The sequence below is a fragment of the Mustela putorius genome, unplaced genomic scaffold (assembly GCF_011764305.1).
Source record: "Mustela putorius furo isolate JIRA1106 unplaced genomic scaffold, ASM1176430v1.1 tig00003867_pilon_pilon_pilon, whole genome shotgun sequence".
Lineage (NCBI taxonomy): Eukaryota > Metazoa > Chordata > Mammalia > Carnivora > Mustelidae > Mustela > Mustela putorius.
The window spans coordinates 9,290,377-9,314,134 of NW_025422019.1; the positions used below are offsets into that span (position 1 = coordinate 9,290,377).

The 23,758-nt window shown below is 38.6% G+C and overlaps 1 protein-coding gene across 7 annotated transcripts in view; it reads left to right on the forward strand.

Moving 5' to 3' along the window:
• CUNH2orf76 (chromosome unknown C2orf76 homolog) overlaps positions 1–23,758 on the forward strand; it is a 56,803-nt gene that overhangs the window by 19,025 nt on the left and 14,020 nt on the right. For 6 of the 7 annotated variants that reach the window (XM_004759755.3, XM_013060086.2, XM_004759757.3 and 3 more), the window contains 2 exons: positions 5,286–5,430; positions 20,874–20,924. In XM_004759755.3, the coding sequence (XP_004759812.1) occupies positions 5,298–5,430; positions 20,874–20,924 (184 nt within the window). In that variant the 5' untranslated portion in view covers positions 5,286–5,297. The remainder of the gene's footprint in view (positions 1–5,285; positions 5,431–20,873; positions 20,925–23,758) is intronic. The other variant, XM_045066471.1, reaches the window with a different exon arrangement.

A 23,758-nucleotide genomic window follows, 5' to 3' on the forward strand; every position in this document is an offset into this window, starting at 1 on the left:
TTATTCTTAAAAGGAAATGGGTTTGTTTTGTTTTATTTTATTTTATTTAAATATTTTATTTATTTATTTATCTGAGAGAGGAAGAGAGACAGAGAAAGCATGAGAGGGTGGAGGGTCAGAGGGAGAAGCATACTCCCCACTGAGTAGGGAGTCTGGTGTGGAACTCTATCCCGGGACTCTTCGTTCATGACCTGAGCTGAAGGCAGAGGCTTAACCAGCTGAGCCACCCAGATGCCCTGGAAATGGCTTAGTTTTGAAAAATAACTTTTTGTCGGGGTGCCTGTGGCTTAGTTTTGAAAAATAACTTTTTGTCGGGGTGCCTGTGGCTCAGTGGGTTAAAGCCTCTGCTTTCGGCTCAGGTCATGATCCCAGGGTACTGGGATCAAGCCCCATATAGGGCTCTCTGCTCAGCAGGGAGCCTGCTTCCTCCTCTTTCTCTGCCTGCCTCTCTGCCTACTTGTGATCTGTCAAATAAATAAATAAATCTTAAAACAAACAAACAAACAACTTTTTGTCCATGCAAATCACACCAGGGAAGCACACATATACAGTGAAACAGCTTAACTGAAAAGTACATAATCATTAAAACATCCAGCGATATTAGAAGTGCATAAAACCGAGAAGTTTCTTATATTTCTACCATTCAGAGATAGGCACTGTTAACATTTTGGTAAATGCCGCTCTGGATGTCTCTGTGTGCTTATGGAAATACTGCCTACCTGTGGTTTTCTAGCTTGTGTTTTCATTCACTGGTGTGTCTTAGCCGTCTTTCAAAGTAGTGTCCGTGGATCTGTATTTCCCTTTAGTGACTGCAGGGATTTTATCTTATGGTAACTGTGTGACAGAGTTTACCTGAGCAGATCTTCGTTGATGGGCATCTAGACAGATTCTAATTTTATTTAAGTATTAGAAGCACTTCAGTGAAAAACAAGTTCCTTGAATGTATGTCTTTGTGCACTTTTCTTAAAATGATTTTATTGTGAGAAATTTTAAACATATTAAAAAAAATAGGATAGCTTGGCAAGTTTCCATATATATCCAGCTTGAGCACTTAACAATGTTCTGCCATTCTTTCCTTTAATCTGCTTTCTCATGCTGCTTTTTCTTCTGCCAGGGTATTTGAAAGTAAATAATTCATACTGTTTCACCTATTTATTACCTTACTCTTAAGATAAGAGCTCAAAAACACAATAATATTAAATAAAGAGAACATTAATTCCTTATATCATCATCATTCTTTTTTTATATATTTAAAATTTCTCACAATAAAAACATTTATGCATATCAGAACCCATCTAAAATGTTGCATGGGTTGATCTCTTTAAGTCTCTTTTAATTTCTAATCTAATTCTCCTTTATTTCTTGTGTTATTTATTTATGAAGAAACCAAGTCAGGGATGCCTGCCTGAGTGGCTCACTCCATTAAACATCTTCTTACAGCTCAGGTCATGATCCCAGGGTTCTGGGATCGAGTCCTACATCAGGCTCCTTGCTTAGCAGGGAGCCTGCTTCTCCCTCTGCCTGCTGTTCCTCCTGCTTGTGCTTTCTCTCTCTCTCTCTCTGACAGAAAAAAAGAAAAGAAAAGAAAAGAAACCAAGTCATTTGTTGAGCAGAATTTTCTAGTCTGAAGTTGGGTGCTGACCTCCTTTTTTTTTTTTTTTTAAGATTTTATTTATTTATTTAGATAGAACACAAATATGCAGAGTGAGAGGCAGTGGGAGAGGGAGATGATCCTGGGCCACAGGCAGATGCTGACTGAGCCACCCAAGTGCCCCTAAAGAGACCCGAGCCACCCAAGTGCCCCTAAAGAGACCCGATTACCTTTACTCATGTTTCTACTAAGGTATTGGTCTTTTCTTACATATTTCTGTTGTTATGCCTTTCAGCCTTTTTCTGGATGGTTGCTGATTTTTATTCACTGAGGAAGGCCTTTCTTACCTTAAGATTATAAAAATATGTGCCCCCTTTTCTGATGCCTCTCTGTGATTTTACAGTTAAATGTAAATATTTGTGCCATGTATGATTGATTTTTGTATAAGGGATGAGGTAAGGACCTAATATTACTCTTCTCTGAATATCTGACCATTTTTTCCCAATTCCATTTATTAAATAAACTGTCTTTTTCCCACTAATGTCAAAGACCACTTTTATACTCAGATCTCTAATTTTGAGTCTATTTCTGAGTTTTCTGTTGTGTTCCACTGATTTGCCAGTTTTTCGTGCTTTATTATCACTGCTTGAATTACAACAGCTTAATTGTCCTTTAAAATTTTTATTACTGACTTTTGTGAATATATGAACCATACCAGCTTATTCATGTATACTATTTTATGTCTGATTATTGCTTAATAATGTGTTTTAAAAATTGATGCTGCCTTTTTTTTTTAATAACTTTGCTGACTAAGCTCACAAGTTTATTCTTCCAGCTAGATTTTAAAAGTATTTGTGATAGGTCTCCCAAGGCACCCTTTTATATTTTAACTGAGATTTTATTCAGGTTCTAGATGAATGTAGGGGAGAGTTGATTTCTTTACAACTTTGAGCCTTCATAGTTAACAACATGGTCATTTCATTTATTAAAATTCTTGTCTGTCCTTGAATTTTTTTTATTAATTTATTCCAAAGTTTTTATTGGTTTTGGCTTCTCTTTTTTTTTTTTTTTTTTTTTTTTTAAGTAGGTTGAACCTCTGGGGAAATACCACATTTCATAATCTGTAATATGAGCTTTCAAAACTCTCTTCAGTATGCCTGTCTCTCTGAACTAACAATCTGTAATTCCTTTTTTTTTTTTTAAGATTTTTATTTATTTATTTGAGAGAGAAAGAGTATAAGAGAGATTGAGCGGGAGTGGGAGTGGGATACAGGTTGGCAGGAAGGGCAAAGGAAGAGGACCAGAAAGAGAAGCTGCCACCCCCCGCTCCATGCAGGGCTGGGTTCCAGGACTCTGGGATCATGACCTGAGCCAAAAGCCGACCCTTAACAGACCGAGCCACCCAGGCACCTCTACAAGCTGTAATTCCTATAGTCCTTAAGACAAATCAGATAATGGTTGCCTCCTGTAGCTGTTATTCTCCAGTGACTGAGTACAAAGTATAACAAATTTCTAATGAAGATGACAATGCATTGCTGGCCAAAATTAGAGATTAATGCAAATTCAAAATTTCAGCTATTTGCGTATGACATTTGGTCAGCTTTTTATTAAGTGGAAGGAACAGACCTCTAATTATACAGGTTTCATAAGGCATGCATGTGCTAGTCTGCGCAGACTCCTTAGACCATTTACATGATTTATTTATTGCATCTGGGAATCTGGGATCTTCTATCTCCGTGAGCTGCCCTTATGCCCAAACCTGTTTTATCCCAAGTTGACTATTGCTAAAGGCGGCTACTATTCATTAAAAGTCTATTACGTGAGATCCAATTGTGTGTTGCCACACACAGGTGTAGTTGATTTCTAGGTAGATCTGGCCATGTCTGAACTCTTTGGGGACCAGGACTATGCAACAGGGCTTCATAACAGGTGTGCCTGGATGTGTGTGCGTGTGCTTTGGAGGACTTCTTTGTTGTTGTGGGAGCACCGTGACAGGAGGAAGAAGTGGTCATGATTTTAGCAAACCTGTAACACTGTTCTGAAGTCTTTCACAAAAATCCTGTGCAGCATCCCTTTTTCAAGAAGTATGCTTTATCAAATACTTCAGTATATCTTACATTATAATTATGTAGGTGTCTGCTGAGCTGCTATTACTAGATAGATTGTAGGATTAGAATTTGGGGGGAGCATCGTAATCCAAATTTAAGAAGAAATACTGTCATCACTAATATTGGAAGTATCCATTCTAGTTGATAATTTGAGGTCATTAAGTACTTAGCAAGATTATAAGGTGAGCCCTTACTTTGTTTTAGAGTGGGGAAAAATAACTAAGTTCATTAAGAACCATTCATTTAAATATAAACAATACAAATTACAATTATAAATTTTTGTGTTAAAACAGCTTGAATCTTTGCTTTTCACATATAATGAGCTATATATTCTCTCAACTGTAGTAAAATATTTGTTTAAGCATTCTATGATAGAGAGACCCTTTCTAGGCCAAATTGGTGTGGCTTGTTTGTGTATATTATTAAATAGTACAGACACCCTAAAAGGCATAAAGAGTAACACACTATCCATGTACCTAATATCCTGCTTAAGATACGAAATTCTACCAATATAATTGTCCCATGTGCTTCTAATTGCATAATCCTTCCTTCGCCTCAGGAATAACAATTACCTCCTTTTAAAGGTCATAGAAGCTGCTTTTGAACTTTAGTATAAGTGGTGGGGTAACCCTGACTCTTCTGCAACTTGCTTTTTTTTCATTTGCCATAATATTTTTGAGATTCATTTATGCTGATGCATAGGACTATTCATTTTTGCTGCTTGTATTCTTCCACTGTATGCCATAAAAAAATTTCCTTATCTCTTCTGTTGATGGAAGTGTTTCCAGTCTTTGCAGTTAATAAACAGTGTTCTTCTTGTGCACCTATTTCACAGATTCCTTAGGGTGCCTTTGACTGAAATTACTGGATCAAAAGATTACTGTTGGGGATGCCCACTTTCCTTGATTAAATTCTCATTGCTCTATATGCTTCCTTGCTAACACTAGGGATTATTAGATTTATTCTTATTTTGTTAGTTTGGTGAGTGATAGGTCTCATTATCTTGAATTCCTCTGATTACTAGTGAGGTTCGACATCCTTTCTTATGTGTAGTAGTATTACAGGTATTTTTTCCTGGTGTAATTGTATATTATGGCAGAAAATTATATGTAAAGTTGGAAGTACCATGAAGTAGTTCCTACTAGATAGAAATATACCATGGTTGTATCTTTAGAACATTGGCAACTTTGCAGATTTTTTTGGAGGAAATAATGTGGCATGATTTTCTGATAGTATATGAGAGCATGAACTTGGGAATTAAACTGATGCTTGAATCCTCACTGCATTGTTTTTTGTTTTTAAGAGGGGAAGGGAGGGACAGAGGAAGAGGGAGAGAGATTTATCCATTTGTGTCATTCAGGACATTAGCGACTGTGACAAAGCTGTCGTGGGTCACAGTGGATAGGTGGGAGTAACCTTGGGCCCTTGTGGGTGCCCGAGATCTGGCCTGGGTTTGGGGACTGTCACTAACTATACGATGCGAGAGAGATGGCAGGGTGCCCTGGAGTTCATAATGGAAAAGCAAGCTTGTAGATAATTGTGAATTGATGTTATTATTTAGAGTGTTCTCATGTCCCTTGCCACAGGAATAGCTCCACATGGCTTCCAAAGACGTGACCGTTACAGTTCGCCTCATTCGTTCATTCGAGCATCGCAATTTCAAGCCTATAGTATATCATGGAGTTGATTTGGACCAAACTACAAAGGAATTCATAGTATTTCTAAAGCAAGGTATGAGATGTCTTAGTCATTTTGCTTCATTAGCATTTTGAAAAAATAGCTGACTATTACATAGATGGTAATCTTTTAAAAATACTTTGGAAGATATTAATCTAGGTTCTAATCCAGGGACTAGGTCAGCTCCTGTTCTGTTCCTTGGCGTCAGCAGGAAGTACCTTCCTGAGGCTCATTTAGCCTGTGTGTGCCCACCTCAGGAATTGCCCTCATGTTTGGTTTCTCCCTTTTTTTCTCCTTTTTTGATTTTTAAATTATTTATTATTTATCCATTTATTAAGATTGTATTTATTTGAGAGTGTGAGAGGGAGAGCACGAGCATGGGGAAAGGGACAGAGGGAGAAGTAGCCCTCTCCACCCGCCCTGTACTGAGCAGGCAACCCGATGTGGGACTTGATCCCTGGACTCTGGGATTGTGACCTCAGCCTAAGGCAGATGCTTAACCATCAGAGCCACCCAGGCACCCACCTTTTTTTTTTTTTTTTAATTAAAAACAATTAAGATCTAGGTTTTCTTACAATGAGTTTTTGTATTTGGAGGTTGATTAACAAGGAAATGCAATGTGGCTAATTGTGTGGCCTGGCTGAGCACACAGAGGGCCTTACAGGGCAAGGTAGGAAGGTGGCAGACCTCTGTACAGCCAGAAAATCATTAGGGCTGTTGGTCATTGAGATCACAACCAGACCAACTGGTGCTATTTTATCATTTCGAGCTTAAAATTCAAAAGGCATAAAGTGAGTGAAGTCTTTTTTTCCCCTCCCCAAAGATTTTATTTATTTATTTGTCAGGGACTGGGGTGGGGATAGAGAGAGAGAGAGAAAGAGTGTGCAAGCACACAAGTAGGGGGAGCAGCAGGCAGTGGGAGAGGCAGGCTTCCCGCTGAGCAGGGAGCCTAACGTGGGACTTGATCTCAGGAGCCAGGGATCATGACCTAAGCCTAAAGCAGATGCTTAACAGACTGAGCCACTGGGTATCCCAAGTGAAGGATTTTGATAGGACCTCAATGGGTTTCTAACCCCTGTTCTCAATTATTGAAGTGTTCTAGTCATCAGCATTTGATAAAACATCTAGAATAAGCTTTTATTATTTTAATTGAAGTGTAATTTACAAATGGAATGCAGATTATAGTTCCATGAGTTTTGACAAATGTATTGCTTTATACCCATCTTAATTTTTTTTTTCTTTGACAGAATTTTAGACACAGAAAAGTTGCAAAAATCAGACAAGGAATTCCAACTTTGGGCAGTTTTACTGCTCAGTATTACCTAAGTAGGGAATAGGCAAGGTAGGAGACCTATAGAGAAGACAGACCAGTCTCCTTTAGTGACTATAGTCACTCCTGTAGTGACTATGAAAGATGTCATAAGGAGAACATAATTACTCCTTAAAGTAACTGTAGGCTGACATATGGAGCATATATCGTGTTCTTAATTGTTAGGGAGGAATTGAGAGTTGGTACTAAGATATTGCCAATTACAGAGTGTCTTGCTTTTGAAAAGATAACACTGGCAGCATATTTGGATTTCAAAACAAAAACAAATCCCTCTTTCTTAATTTGAAATCATTATGCATATTGTGGATTACAGTGTTTCTTGGTATGTCATAGAATGTGCTATGATGTTCTTGGTACAGTGCAGGATAAGTTCTTCTCAAAGCCCTTGAGAATGGGGTGTAACCTTTAGGCTACTGCCTACCGTCCCCTCTCCCCACCCCCAGTCACTATGTTCTTCTGTTCCCAGGTACCATAGGTGCCTTCCCCATCAGATCAGTGGTATAGATCACAGCTAGATGCTCAACCCTGCCTGCCCAGATCTTTCATCCATGTTAGTTATAAAATTACTGCTGCTTTTTAAAGTTACACATGTAGGAAATGTGTCCCACTGATTAAGAGGTGAACTTTTGGGATACGGGCTCTTTTGAGATATGGACTCTGTGCCCAGGCCTATCTGACTAAAGCACTATGGAACTTCTCTGAAAGGTTGGTGAGCCACATATCTACCTTTTATAATTTTGTACATAACAAAGGGTTTATTTCTGGGGAATTTTTAAAGTAATAATAGCAGCAGATGTTACTGTGTGCCTGGTACTGTGCTGAGAACTTAAACTAGATGATCTTACTTCATCTTTTTTTTCTCCCCAGATTTTATTTATTTATTTATTTGAGAGAGACAGAGGGAGAATGCAAGAACACAAATAAGGGAAGTATTAGAGGGAGAGGGAGAAAGAGACTCCCCATTGAGCAGGGAGCCCGATGTGGGACTTGATCCCAAGACTCTGGGATCATGACCTGAACCATCCACATGCCCCTTATTTCATTCTTCTAAAGTAAGAACCATTTTATCCCATTTTATTTATAGGTGAAGAAACAAAGGAGCAAGGAAGTTAAGAAACTTGCCTGAGGTTACATGGCTAATAAAAGGCAAAGCTGCAATCCAACCCAGGCAGTTTAACTGTACAACATGTTCTCTTTAAAAATTTTTTTAAATTTTAAATCCAGTTAATTAATATTTAGTGTATTATTAGTTTCGGGGTAGAATTAAGTGATTCATCCTTTGCATATAACACCCAGTGCTCATTCCTTCAAGTGTCCTCCTTAATGCCCATCACCCACCTTCCGTCCAGCAACTCTTAGTTTGTTTCCTATACTTAGTAGTCTCTTGTGGTTTATCTCCCTCTCTGTTTTTATCTTATTTTATTTTTCCTTCTCTTCCCCTAGTTTCATTTGTTTCTTAAATCCCACATATGCAGGAAATCATATGGTATTTGTCTTTCTCTGGACTGATTTCACTTAGCATATGTACTCTTTTCTTAAAATTTAGATTCAATTAGCCAGCACATAGTACCTCATTAGTTTCAGTTGTAGGGTTCAGTAATTCATCGGTTGCATATAACACCCAGTGCTCATCCCATCATGCAGCCTCCTTAATGCCCATCACCCAGTTGCCCCATCCCCCCCACTCCCTCCCCTCCAGTAGCATATGTATTCTACACACCACACTAAGTTGCCTCTCTTCTGTCCTATTGCTTGACTAGTAGAGTGGGGTCTCTAAAGTAAATGGGTTCACTCAGTGTCAAGAGTCTTTGCATTGAGTTCCTCTTGCTCTAGTGTTTTGAACCCTGAAAGCTAGAAGAGTGATGTGACCCCTACTGAATTTTGCAAACAGCCACAAATGACCATTGTGATGAATCCTCTTTGGGTGGGGGGCAGGGAGGTTTTAGATGCCTTCTTGCCTTTCTAACTGTTCACCTTTTGCCATCCTTAATCTAACTAGTCTCCTCTCATTGTTATCTGTTTCTCCCTCAGCAAAGGAACTTTGGTTAAACTGGATTCATACTTATTGAGAATCAGTTTCTCAACATCATGCTATTAAAATCTTAAGTTGTATAAATATTTATAACAAGTATAAATACATCTATAAGTATAAATAGAAATATATAAGATTATGTATAGGCATGTAAATATAATAAAATAAAACCCATTATTAACATACGGGGAATAGGTGTTACATAATCTGATCACAGACATATTGTGTATACCGTTTTACAGAGATGACTAATTTTTAGATTCAGAATAGTGTACAAACCAATTACCTAGATAATATAAGACATTTTAATTATTCTTTGATTTGGAAGCATTTAAATATTTTGTAGTCCTTTAGGTCTTGATTCTGAATGTAAAATCAGTCCACCCATGAAACAGAAAAAGGCTGTAGAGGATTTGCCAGACCTTCTAGTTTGGAACCTTCCTATCCCTCCTTACTCCTGGTGGTATGTTACTCTGGAAAGCAGCTGTTCCATTGGGTGAATACTAGAAGAGTTAGTTTCTTTGTTTACTTGTTTCCGATGCTCCCTCCTGTCCACACTTTGCACTGTTACTAATGTCTTACCTTAGTCTGCTACTCCTATTCCAACGAAATGAGCAAATAGTGAGGCATCATTAACTAAAGTCCATGGTTTCTTCTGGTTTCTGTAGTTTTTACCTTGTATCTTTATTCTGTTCCAGAATCTCTTCTAGGATTCCACACTACGTTTAGCTGTCATGTCTTCCTAGATTCCTCTGGGGTCCTGTGGGTTCCTCAGATCTCTTCCCCGCTTGATGGCTTTCAGTTTTGAGGAGCACTGGTCAAGCCTCTTGGAGGATAGCCCTCTAGTGGAATTTGCCTGCTACATTTCTCGTGATTAAACTGGGGTTATGCATTTGGGGGAGGAAAGCCATGAAAATGAAGTGTCAGTTTTATCTCATCATACAGCTGACAGTTTTATCTCATCATATCTTTCTATGTGATGGTGATCACTGCTGTTAGCTCCCCTGGCTGTGGCAGTGTTAGGTTTCTCCACTGGAGAGCTAGCCTTCTCTCTCCTCATCTCGTGCTCTTTAGAAGGCAGTCACTGTGTAGAGCTCACACACAGTTCATGAGTGGATAGTTCTGTTCCTCTTTCTTTTCTTTCCTTTCCTTTCCTTTTCTTTCCTTTTCTTTTCTTTTCTTTTCTTTTCTTTTCTTTTCTTTTCTTTCTTTTCTTTCTCTTTTTCTCTTTTTCTCCCTAAATCAACTTATGGATTGTATTCATTGTAAGCATACAGTTCAGTAATTGTTCCCCCTTCTTTAGGGAGGAATATCTACATCATTTATTTGGAATTATTCTGCAGGGGAGATGTAGTTTGGTTGTGCAAGCTCTTCTGGCTCTGGCCTTTGGGGACTTTCAGTTGTCTTCTGTGCCTCTTTGATGTGTGCCTTCTCTGTGTGTCTGCTGAGTACTGTCTCACTTTCTGGTGCTGTAAGATGCTTCAGGCTCGTCGTGTGTGTATCCTGCTCCAGTCCCAGAATCAGCCATTTCTCAAAGCAGCCCTGGTTCCTGAGAGCCAGATCTGCGTGCTGGATGTGCTCCCTCATTCCTAGGGTGTTGTTTTTTAAAGCTCTCTCAGCTGACAGAGCAAAGAAACAGATCACCCTGTGTACACACACATATCTGTATCTTCATGTCATCTATATCTGTATATTAAACCTGAGTCCTTCCTGATGTTTTCCAATCCATTCCAACATGTATCCTTCTGGCTTCCTCCCCTTGCGTATTTGTAGTCTCATTCTAAGAATGAGAAGTTTAGCTCCCATCCTCTGCCATCCATTTACTTAATTCTTTAATTCCAGTATACAGAGTCCTTCATCTGTACGCTCTGGGAAGCAACTTGATATCAACTCGAGCACAGTGCTCTTGTGCAGTTCCTTTTGCCTTAGACTTAAAAATGTCTTCATTGCCATAGTTACTGAGGTCAGCAGCTTTGCTTCCACTGCCCTTAGGAAGGTCATTTCATACATTTGCAGGATGTCTAGATTCTCTTGTCACTCTCTGTATTCTTGCCTGGGATCCTCTGTCCTCCTACATGCTGTTGGGGTTTTTTTGGTTTGTTTGTTTTTGTTTTTTACTTTGCATACGTTGAAGTCCACTCTTTGTGCTGTAAAGTTCTGTGGGCTTCAACAAGTGAGTAATGTTGTGTCACAGTACCCTGTGGTACAGAAGAGTTTCAGGGCCATAAAATCCTCCATGCTTTACCTCTTCATCCTCCCCCACAAGCCCCAGGCAACTGCTGATCTCTTTATTGTCTCTAGTTTTGATTTTTCCAAGATACCATGTGCTTGGATTTGCGCAATATGTAGCCTTTGCAGACTGGTTTCTTTTACTCAGAAATGTAATGAAGGTTCCACTGTGTCTTTTCATGGCACATCCTATCTTCTTAATTTCCTTTAACCTGGAACAGCACCTCCCCACCCTGCCTTTTGTCTGTCATTGCATTGATTTTTTTTTTTAATCCAGGTCCATGTTCTTATAGAATGTCCTATGATCTGGATTTATTTGATTGTTTTCTCATGAGTAGATTCAGGTTAAACATTTTTGGCCAGATTACTCTGTGGGTTGCATGTCCATGAGCTTTGATAAGCTAAGACTGACCTGACACCTGTTTCTGTAAATGAAGTTTGTTGGACCACAGTCACAGTTGTGACCCAGACTCTATGGCTTATAAAACCTATAATGATGATTAGCAGGCTTTTACATAAATAGTTTGCTAGAATCGGTGGAGGTAATTCCTTGCTGTTGCATCACATCAGGAAGGGTTTGCTGTTGTTTTGCCTTGTTACTGGTCATACAGATTTCAGGCATTTGGTTAAGGCTCCATCTATCGGATTGCTCCGTTTTAAAAGTATCTTTCTGATTAATAAGTAGTGTGTGGAGTGATAAACATTGAAAACATTTACATATCTGGTTTCCAGTAGTTTCAGTGTCTCTCGATGAGCCTTACCTGAATCATTGATGTTTACAGAAATCAGCGTTTTGGGTGCCTGGGTGGCTCAGTGGGTTAAGCCTCTGCCTTCGGCTCAGGTCATGGTCTCAGGGTCCTGGGATTGAGTCCCGCATTGGGCTCTCTGCTCAGCAGGGAGCCTGCTTCCTCCTCTCTCTCTGTCTGCCTCTTTGCCTACTTGTGATCTCTCTCTCTGTCAAATAAATAAAATCTTAAAAAAAAAAATCAAGGTTTTTCTTCCTCTGTGATTCCTTCTACATTTATTATTTTGCATTCTGCTGTAAAGAAGCAGGCCTCCCGTGCCCCTCTTTTTAAGAAAGGAACAGGTTAACTTTTCAGTGGCTAAGTCACCTTATCCTCTTATCACAAAGAGACTCTTCCTCCAGTGTTGTGTTGAGGCAATGTTCTCTTGTTTGTACTATAAAATACACTGTAGATTCCTTAGTTTAAATATCTAACTCTATAAACTCAAAACACAAACTAACACTCTATAGTAATGGGGGGAGATAAAGGGATTAGAGAAAGAGAGGTTTCAACTGTATCATATTGTTTTTATTTAATAAAAAATAGTAAAGAATCTGAAGCAGTCATGACCATATATTAAATGTGGTTGGTGGGTTAAATGAATTCTGTTCTATTCTCTGCACTTTTTTTTTTTAAGATTTACTTTTTTACTGAGATAGAGCAAGCAGGGAAGCTGGGGGCAAAAGGAGAGGGAGAGAGAATCTGAAGCAAGCTCTGCACGTGCCCAGTGTGGAGCCTGACATGGGGCTCGCTCCCACGATCCTGAAATCACAACCTGAGCCGAAACCAAGAGTTGGACTCCTAACTGAGCGCCCCAGGTGCCCTTATTCTCCACACTTTTTATGTTTAGATAATTTTGTATTTAAAGTGAAAGATCTTGATAGAGCAAAACCTTGGAATCTTACAATAATATCACACAGGACCCCTTATTAGATTTTAATGTTGGCACATTGTTCTGATTAATGGTGGGTATTTAGTATTCTTGCTTGTACATATTTGTCATTAAAGTAGTCAATTTCTTTTTTTCCTGTAGTTGTTTATGCTTTCCTAAAAGTCTTCACAATGTAGAATAGATCTAAAAATAAGTTAGAGGGGCGCCTAGGTGGCTCAGTGGGTTAAGCCACTGCCTTAGGCTCAGGTCATGATCTCAGGGTCCTGGGATTGAGTCCCGCATCGGGCTCTCTGCTCAGCAGGGAGCCTGCTTCCCTTCTTCTCTCTCTGCCTGCCTCTCCATCTACTTGTGATTTCTCTCTGTCAAATAAATAAATAAAATGTAAAAAAAAAAAAAAGTTAGAAATTGTTTCTCTTCTATTTTTAGAGGCTTTACTATGAGGTAAAGAATTATTTTATTGCCCATCAATATTTTAATAATTTTGAAAGCTTTATTGATTTTTACATTGAAATGTGTGTTATAACATTTCAGACTTTTAAAAAAGATTTTGTTTATTTATTTGACACAGAGAGAGAGATCATAAGTAGGCAGAGAGGCAGGCAGAAAGACAGATGGGGAAGCAGACTCCCCAATGAGCAGAGATCCCAATGTGGGGCTCGATCCCAGGACCCAGGATCATGACCTGAGCCGAAGGCAGAGGCTTTATTTAACTCACTGAGCCACCCAGGTGCCCCACATTTCAGACCTTTTTGGTGGCATCCTAACTGCCAGCAATGTATTTATTAAGTTGCCTTATTTTGCTAATTAATTTTTCTATAGACGCCTTTTATGGTAACCAAACTGAATGAGTTAAGCTAGTAGTTACCTTCTTGTGAACTTTACAATAATGAAATATTAAATTGATTTATTGCAGAATTCATCCTGTAATCCCAAAATCTTCTATAAAAGTTCATTAGGTCTCAAAGTTAAGTTCAAAGTGGGGAAAAGAAAATGAAAGGAAAACTCTATGCAAAATGGGAAATATTTTCCAGAATGTCATAGATTTGTCACAGACTTTTCCTTTCAGTCAACATGAACAAGAGGGACAAAACTTACTCTTCCATCTGAAATAACTGAAAAAACTATGCAAAATTTATGAAGCAGTGGTTTTCAGATATTGGACATGAGGGAGCATGAGACAGTGGTCCCTGGGGTAGGAGAAACAAGGTGGTTCCTATGACTGTGCCACCTTACCACCTGGAGGGAGTCTTTAGGCCACAGAGCAGGGCAAGGGGAGTGCAGGTAGAACTTGGTTATTAGTGTCATGAGTTCAGGAGTCAGAGCTGGCAGTCGGGAGTGGAGCCTAGAGACTTCATGGGACAGAGAACTGGTATGGAGGGGCTGTTCAGAGGGAATACTCTGAACATTTGCAGAGCATCTTTGAAGATGGGCAGAGTGTGTATCTTTAGTTGAATACAGTTAGCACAAGTGTATGAGGCCAGTTAAAGAACAACCTGAAGGGAGCAGAAGGGAAAATGCTCAGAGCTCATACAGGCCTGGGAATAGTTGACCCCCACCCCCCAACTCTGGCCAGAGTGGAAGACCTTGTAATTTACAGGTTATTAAGCGGGGTATCTAGAAGGGTATTGCTGAAATTGTGAGGCAGAATTTAGAGTAAATTCCACCCTGCTGTCATTTAACAATGCTCGAAAGCAAGACTCAAATGGATCTAACAGTTTCTAAGTAATTTAACAAAGCTCAGGGTGTTTATAGAAATACACAAATATCCAGCCCTCAAGCAAGATAAGATTCACATTGACCTGCATCAAATCAGAACTTACCAGGCATGCAGAGAAGCAGGAAAATATGAATCATAATTAAGAGAGAAATCAATCAGTTGATGCTAGCCCAGAAATGTTGCAGATGACAGAATTAGTAGACAAGGACAATTGAAAGTTATAACTACATTGCAAATGTTCAAGAAGGTAGAGGGACCATTGAACACATTAGAGATGGAGGCTATGAACAAAAAAAAGACCCAAAAGAGCTAGAGATGAAAAATACGAATTTGAGATGGCTATGCACTGAGTAGGATTAACGAATGTTTAGATCAGATGGGGCAGAGGAAGAGATTGGTGAACTTGAAAATAAAGTAACAAAAGCCATCTGAAAGTATAGACAAAGGACTGAAAGAAAGATAAATCGAACAGTAGGGAGGGGCAGGGCAACTTCCACCAGCCAAATATACAGGTAATTGGAGGCCATGAGGATGGGAGCTGGAACGGGGGACAGAAGACATATTTGAAGAAATGGTGCTTGGAAATTTTACAAATGTGATGAAAACTATAGACCCACCTGCAGTTCAACGAATCCCAAAGCAAAAGAAACATGAAGAAAGCTATACCAAGGCATATAATCAAATTGTGTATAGTTGGTTATAAAGAAAAGAAAGTCTTAAAAGTCTTAAAAGAAAGTCTTAAAAGCAGCTGGGGGAGAAAACCACATTGCATAAGGAGGAACAAGGATGAACGATATCAGACTTCTCATCAGAATCGATCCATGTCAGAAGACAGTGGAGCAACATCTTTAACATAATGTAAGAAAGTCAGTCTAGGATTCTATTCTGGTCTTTCAGAAACGGAGGCATAAGAAAGACTTTCAGACATGCAAAAACTGAGAGTCCATCACCAGGAGACCTGAACTATAGGAAATGCTAAAGGACCTTCTTCCAGCAGAAGGGAAATGATACCAGATAGAAATTTGGAGGCACACAAAGAAATGAAGAGTACAGGAAATGGTAAACATGGGTAAATATGAAAGCTTTTTTTTTCTTATTTTATAATTTTTCTTCAAATAGATTTCATCATGTAAAGAAAAACAGTAACAGTGTGTTGTGGTTTATGGAAAATACACGAACTAGCACAAAGGCTTGAGGGGGAGAAATGGAAGTACAGGGTTCTTTCACTATAAAGTGTTACAGTATAATTAAAGATGTATTACTACAGACTTTGAAGCAACTGCATATGCACGCATACACACACCTAAGAGTTACAGATAATATGCCACCAAAAAGGTTAAAATGGATAATGAAAAATTGCCAGATAGGTTAATCCAAAAGAAGGTATAGAAGAGAAAATAATAACACATGGAGAGAACAAAAGAAAACCCAAATAGCAAAGTGGTAGATTTAAATCCAAGCATATTAATAATCACATTAAATGTAAATAGTCTGAACAGCTTAATTAAAAGACAGATATATAACAGGAAGTCCTAAATTATATGTTGTCTATAAGAAATGCACTTTAAATATAAAGATAAAAATCAGTTAAAGGTAAAAGGATGAAAAAATTACACCATGCTAATACCAATCAAAAGAAAGCTGGAGTGACTCTAGTAATATCAGATAAAGTAGATTCCAGAGTAAAGTATATTACTAGGGATAAAGACTATCATTTTATGATGGTAAGGCATCAATTAATCAAGATGCATGATTCTAAATGCTTATGCACCTGACACAACAGAACTTCAAAAATATGAGGTCAAAACTAACAGAACTGCAAAGAAAAATAAATGAATCTCCAATCACTGGGAGATTTCAGCATCTCTCCCTTAATAATTGATGGAGCATGTAGATGGTAAGAATACAAAAAATTTGAACACTATTAGACTAACTTGACCAAAGTGACATTTATAGAACACTCCACAAACAACAGAATACCCATTCCTCTCAAGTACCCACAGAACATTTACCAAGAGACTATATTCCAAGCAATAATACAAGTCATGACAAATGGAAAAGGATTAAAGTCCTACAATCCGGGATGCCTGGTTGGCTCAGTTGGTTGGATGACTGCCTTTGGCTCAGGTCATGATCCCGGAGTCCCAGGATCGAGTCCAGCATCGGGCTCAATGCTCCATGGGGAGTCTGCTTCTCCCTCTGACCTTCTCCTTGCTCCTGCTCTTTCTCACTGTCTCTCTCTCTCAAATAAATAAATAAATAAATAAATAAATAAATAATCTTAAAAAAAAAAAAAAAAGTCCTACAATCCATGTTTTCTGACCACAGTGGAGTTAGATTAGAAATCAGTGACAGAAGAATTTCTGGAAAATTCTGAAATACTTGGAAACCAAATAGCATACTTCTAAAAACTTGTGTCTAAAACCAGAGATCAAAAAGCAGAGTATTATGAACTGAATAAAAATGAATATACAACTTTTCAAAATTTGTGGAAAGCAGGTGAAACAGTACTGAGAGGAATAGTTACAGAATTAGAAATGTCTAAATTAAAAAAGAGGTCTCAAATTACTGATTTCAGCTTCTGTGTTAAGAAGGTGGAAAAAGAAAAGTAAATTAAATCCAAAGTAAGCAGAATAAAAGAAATCATAAAGATTGTAGTAGAATATTGAAAAACAGAGAAAAATCAAAATCAGTCAAAGCCGATTCTTTGAAATCTATTAAACTGATTAAGCTCTAGCTGGCCTGATTGGAAAAAAACAAAAGAGAGAAGACACAAATTATCAGTATCAGCTTTGAGAGTTATTACATTACTACAGAATCTTTATAGAATAAAGGAATACATTAAGGAACTTTATGCCATAAATATGTTATCCCAGGATAGTGGACAAGTTCCTTGAAAAGACCCATACTACCAGGACGCCTGGGTGGCTCAGTCATTAAGCATCTGCCTTTGGCTTAGGTCATGATCCCAGCGTCCTGGGATTGAACCCCACATTGGGCTCCCTGCTCAGCAGGAAGCCTGCTTTCCCTCTCCTAGTTCCCCTGGTTGTGTTCCCAATCTCTCTGTGTCTCTCTCTGTCAAATAAATAAATAAAATCTTAAAGCAAACAAAAATGACCCAGACTACCAAAGCCAACTAACAAAGAGACAACCTGAATAATTCTATATTTTAAAATAAACAGTAGTTAAAATACATTTCCACACACAAAACTCCAGTCTCATATATTCGAGGAAGAAATAATCCCAGTTCTTTAGAGACTCTTCCATAAAACTCAAGAGGATGGAAATATTCATCACCTGATTTTCTGAGGCCATCCTTAGCTTGATATCAAAATCAGAGAATGTAATTAGAAGAAAAAAATAGCTGCCAACATCTTTCACACAAAGAGATAAAAATTCATAACCAATGGGCACCTGGGTGGCTCAGTCATTAGGTGTCTGCTTTCGGCTGGAGTCATGATCCCAGTGTCCTGTGATTGAGTCCTGCATCTGGCCTCCTGCTCAGTGGGGAGTCTCCCTCTTCTGCTCCCCCTGCTTGTGTTCCCTCTTTCCCTGTGTCTCTCTATCAAATAAATAAATAAATAAAATCTTTTAAAAAATTCATAACCAAATTTTAGCAAATCAAATCAACAATATTTAAAGAAGAATAATATGACTATATGGAGTTTATCTTAGGAATGCAAGAATGGTTTACTATCAGAAATCACTGTGGGTGCCTGGATGGATCAGATGAAGCGTCTGTCTTCAGCTCAGGTCAACAGTCCCAGGGTCCTGGGTTCGAGCCCCATGTCCAGCTCTCTGCTCTGTGGGGAGTCTCCTTCATCTGCTGCTCTGCCTGCTTCTACTCTCTCTGTCAGATAAAATCTTGAATAAAAAAGTCAGTGGAAAAACAAGGAAGGGCAATCAATGCAATTCATTATATGAATAAATGAAGGAAGGAAAACCAGAGGACTATTTCAGCAGGTAAGGACAAAATCCAGCATCCATTTCTGTTAGAAACTCTCAGCAAAGTAGGAATAGAAGGGAACTTACTCTACCTGACTAAGGATATCTGTGAAAAATGGACCTCCAACATCATACTTAATGGTGGAAGACTGAGTATTTTCCTCCTAAGATTAGGAACCAGCCTCATGATCACTTCTATTCAATCAACACTGAGCTGGAAAATGAAAAGAAAGCTGTGGACTTGGAGAAAATATTTGTAAAACATACAACAAAGGACTTGTGCCTAGGAAAAAAAACAAAACTCTTCCAACTCCGTAGGTAGGACATAACCCCATTAAAAAGTAGACAGTAGGGTCTGAACAGACACTTGAGAGCAAAGAAGATACATGGTACTCACCATTGTTAGTCTAGTGAAGTGCAAGTCTAAATCACAATGAGAACACAACACTCTCACTGAAATGGCTAGAGTGGAAAGGGCTTATTAATTAAAACCCAGTGTTGGCTAGGATGTGGAAGGACTAGAACTCTGATGGTCTGTTAGTAGCAATGTAAAGAGGAACCCCTTTAGGAGGTGACTTGGCAATTTTCTTAAAAGGGTAAACCCACCGCTACTTAGAACCCAGCCATTCTGCTTCTGGGTGAAATGGCACGTCCACATGGGAACCCACAGCTTAATTTGTTGTAGTGCAGAATGAGAAACCGCCTCTTTCGTAAGGAAGGTGTTTGTTCTTTTTCTTTTCCTCCTCTGGCCTTTTTATATGTTTGTACACCAAAGCTCTTACCTCTCACCATAATGGGTTGAATGGCTGGTCTCTTTTTGCCACTGCAGAAAAGAACCCCTTCTTCTTGCTGCAGAATGGGGGGGTTGGATTCAAGCCCTTAGCTCAGCCACCCTGGGCCCACCGGGACCTCAGAGTTCTTAACTGCCAAATGGAAGGCTTAAGTTCTATTTATTTATTCATTCATGAATATTTTTGAGCACCTGACACGGGCCCCACACTCTTCTGGGTACTGGTAACACAATGAGGAAAATCGGCTATGGTCCCTGCCCTCCCGGAACCAGTTCTCTGTTAACCTCTGATGGGCTAGACACTGTCTTCAGTTTCAAGAGCTAGGGCCTAGAGTCTTAATCTCAAGGAATTTATGAATTAGGAGAGCAGGAAGACCAACTTCACTGAACAGACTGAACTATAGTTGTAAGGAATGTTATGAAGGAAATTATTGGAGGGGAGAACCCCTTCCCCCACCCCCCTGCCCTTAGCAGGGCTGGGAGGGCGGGCCTCTCCATGGTGTGGCTCTTGAGCGGACACCTAGAGGAAAAGGGAAGGTGCCCTCATTTGCCTGTCACTGTCTCTTCTCTCAGAAATCCAGACTGAACAGAAGACAGTGATTTGATTTCTTCCAATGTAAGCACCTCTGACGGTGAGCAGTTTCTCCAGGCCCTCTGCGTCTTACCTCACACCTTTGCAGGGCTGCGTTGTCTTGTTTGGGAACTATAAGTGCTAATAAATGAACAGATCTAACTTCCTTTTCTGGTGTTTAATTAACACTTCTTCGGCCCAGAATTCATAAGTGAGATCCAGGCTCTCTGTCCCTCTTGTGTTCTCCCACCAGTGTACCATGCTCTCCCCCACCTCACGAACATACAGGCAAATGGAAACATACATTGTTTCTTTTCCCCTGCTTTACTTGAAAGGTGGCTGGCTTTAAAAATAATGGTCTGCCTTATGCTTCCCTTTACCTTTAACATATCTTGAAGGTATCAGTAGAGCACTTCTACTGCCTCTTTTTTTTTTTTCCCAGTTGAAAAATATGTTTCATTTTTGACGCATGTTATTTATTTAATAAGTCTGCCTACTGGAGGACATTTGGATTTTTCTGAGTATTTGCTACTGTAAACAGTGCTACAGTTAGCAGCTTTGTATGTCATATTACACATACGCACGCACGCACACACACACACACATGATCAGTCTTGAAGTGGAATTGGTAGGTCTATGCATATGTAATTTTGATACATATCAAATTGCCCTCTGATGTACATGCCCTCTCAGACATTTGAATTTCTGTTTTAAAAACAGTATTTAATTTGTTCTTCTTTTGTTTTCTTTGCTAAATTAGTTAGTTTTATTGTAGGTTGGGTGAGTTTTGCTAAGAGTAATAACACTCATCTAGATCATTGCTTTCCACTACTGGCCTGAACAAGTTCTCAGGTTCATATGCTAAATGAATATCAGCTGTATAGAAAATAATATCTCACACATGAATGCTGTGTATTTCAGATGTACATAGATGCTATTATTATATTTAATAAAATGACAATTCATTTAATAGTGTTACTGAATTCTTAGTTCAGCTAGTGTTACTGAATTCTTAGCTCAGCATTTCCTTAGTGGTCCCATTGTTTTAGATGACCTTTGGATTTTGATGGCATGTTAGCTTCATTTTGTGGTCTATCAAATTTCCCAAAGTAGCTTAGTCTGGAGATCTAGGAGAATGTAGTGAAAGACTATGCATATGCTACAAGTGTCTATTTGAATATAACAAAAATAATATTTCTCTTATAGATATTCCTTTAAGGACCAGCCTGCCACCACCATTCAGAAATTATAAATATGGTAACTAATTTTACTTATTCTTTAAAAATGTATATTAATATTATTTTGTTAGTTTTGTGTTGATGGCAGTTTGAATTTGGTTTTCAAAAATGATTTTACTATCTGTAAATAAAAACCAGTATGGAAATTTACTTAGAAATAGAGGAAAAAATAAAAATTAAAAAAACCAGAGGAATCATGGTGTATCATTGAAGTAAATTGTAATAGTGTACGAAAGTGGCCTATTTGTGAGGAACAAATAACGTGTTTGGGAAATGATGTCTAAAATGAATTTGTCAGGTAACCAGGAAGGAAAAATGATTTCAGACTAGGAATTAAAAGAAGAGATTAAACATTTTAAATACCAGTAACTTGAGCATAGTATTTAGTAATTTTGTATGTTGCAGTGGTAGATTAAACAATGTAGTAATGAGGCAGGAAGTTGGGTTCCATTACTTGGTGTAATAGTTGGTACAGTTATTAACCTTCAGCTTAGTGACACTCACCAAACTTTGAGTTTGAGACCTCACTTGAAAATTATGACGCATCTAATAAATATTTCTTTTAATTGGTACAGACATTTTTTGAAGTATAAATTTTTTATTACCTTAGATCATTTTTTGGAGTGGCTTTTAATTCTGTTCCCATTTGGTAGAGCAACTTATGACCTAAAATACTTTGAAATCACAATCTTCACCGTGTGTATGCATTTTAATATCCAGAGACTAATTGTGAGGTCATAAGGGGTAGTCAAGCAGAAGCTGAAGGCACTGAGTGGAAAGTACTTTGATTTATTGGGCTTAAAGAATTTACATACTAAATATTGAATAAGAGAAAGGAATAAAAAGCATGATTAAGTAAATATGAATCTTCTCAATTTTGGCTTGCATGGCTTTCAGAGTATAATGACTCGCAATAAAACCTTGAACTTGAGTCAACCTACAGATGCCATTTCTGTTTTGTCATGGTGTGTGTGTGTGCGTGTGCACATGCGTGTGTATGCATATACATTCTAACTTGTGTTCCCTGTAAGTCATTTTGGAAGATAAGTTTTAGGTACTGAACGCGTTAGAATATCTAACTGTTAATCATCATAGTGGTAGATAGTGTACCTCTTACATTTTCCCCACCTAATTAACACTGTTTTGTCCTAGGATTTGCATACTATTCAGGTGAATTGGCAAGAGAAATGAACACATTTATCTGGGAGATGAGAAATCGGAGAACCACTGGGCTTTTGATAGACTTTCAGTGACTCGGTCTAGGCTTGGCTTTGGAAAAATCTGCCACTTTGTTCAAGAAGGAAGGCCAGATGTTAGTTTCTCATCTGTTCTCGTCCTCCGGTATTGCTACCTGCTCTGTGGGAACAGGATGCACTGGGTGCTGCGGAGTGGAAAGGCTGCAGCATCAGATTTCAGCTTTGCTAGTTGAGGTCTCTGTGCCCTTGGGCAAAGGGCTGGCTCGCTGGCCAGGACACAGAGAGTCTGAGATTTCTCAGGGCCCTTCCTTCTGTTTAACTGGCATCTACATCTATGATGGATTTATCCCAACCAGACTGTGTTCTAAAGCACACTGGATATGGTCTTATTTTTAAATCCTTATCACCTAGACACTGTGCGTGTGTGCAGTAAATATTAATGGCTGTGCAGTGTGGACTGCTGATCCTATTTGTTTCATAAGGCCGGTGAGACTAAACCACATTTGTGTGAACACATCAAATGCCTCACAAATATTCTTTTTATTCTTTTTTTGTTTATTTATTTATTTTATTATATTTTTAAAAGATTTTATTTATTCATTTGACAGACAGAGATCACAAGTAGGCAGAGAGGCAGGCAGAGAGAGGGGGGGAAGCAGGCTCCCTGCTGAGCAGAGAGCCCAATGCAGGACTTGATCCCAGGACCCTGGGATCATGACCTGAGCTGAAAGCAGAGGCATTAATCCACTGAGCCACCCAGGCACCCCTATTTATTTATTTTTAACGATTTCATTTATTCATTTGAGAAAGAGAGAGACAGAGCACAAGCAGGGAGAACAGCAGGCAGAGGGAGAAACAGGCTCCCCACTGAGCAGGGAGCCTGGTGTAGGACTCAATCCCAAGACCCTGGAATCATGACCTGAGCCGAAGGCAGACGCTTAACCGACTGAGCCACCCAGGCACCCCTATTCTTTTTATTTTCATGAGGTTACACTCCTGTAAAAGAGATTATTCAACAAGGAAAAGGACATTATTAGTACAATATTGTTTGCTAGCTTGTTGTTTTCCTGACCCTCTTACCAAGTCTTGCTGGTTATTGTTGGAGGGAAAAATCTGAAAATTTCTGTTCAAATCATTTCTTCTGCTGCTAAAAAAATTAAAAAAAAAATATATATATATAGCCTTCTTATTGTGGGTTTGCAGGGCCCATCAGAGCAAGGATATTTCTAATAAAGGCTCATTACCAAAATATGTAGAACGTGACTGGTATTTGGTAAGGTCAAACCACAGTTTTGCTTGTTAGTTGTAACAGACTTTAAACAGGATCCTTTTACTTAAAAAACTGTTATTGGCTTTTCTAACTTGCCTTTTGTAATAAACCAATATCTATCTATAATGAGAAAAAGATAATAACTCAGAATAATAGATAATCCAAAGCCAATTTGTTTATTTTCTTGTGTACATTCTGAACTTATTTTTACAATTGTGGTATATTTACATTCCTAGGATGCATTTTTTCACCTAAATTAGGTTTATTTTTAGTTCTTAAGAGTACATAGTTGCAATCCTAGAATTAGGCTGACCTTGTGTTTAAAATAGTGGGTAATTCAGAGTGCCAGTTCTTAACTCAATAGCCACCCTATTCTTTTGTAGTATT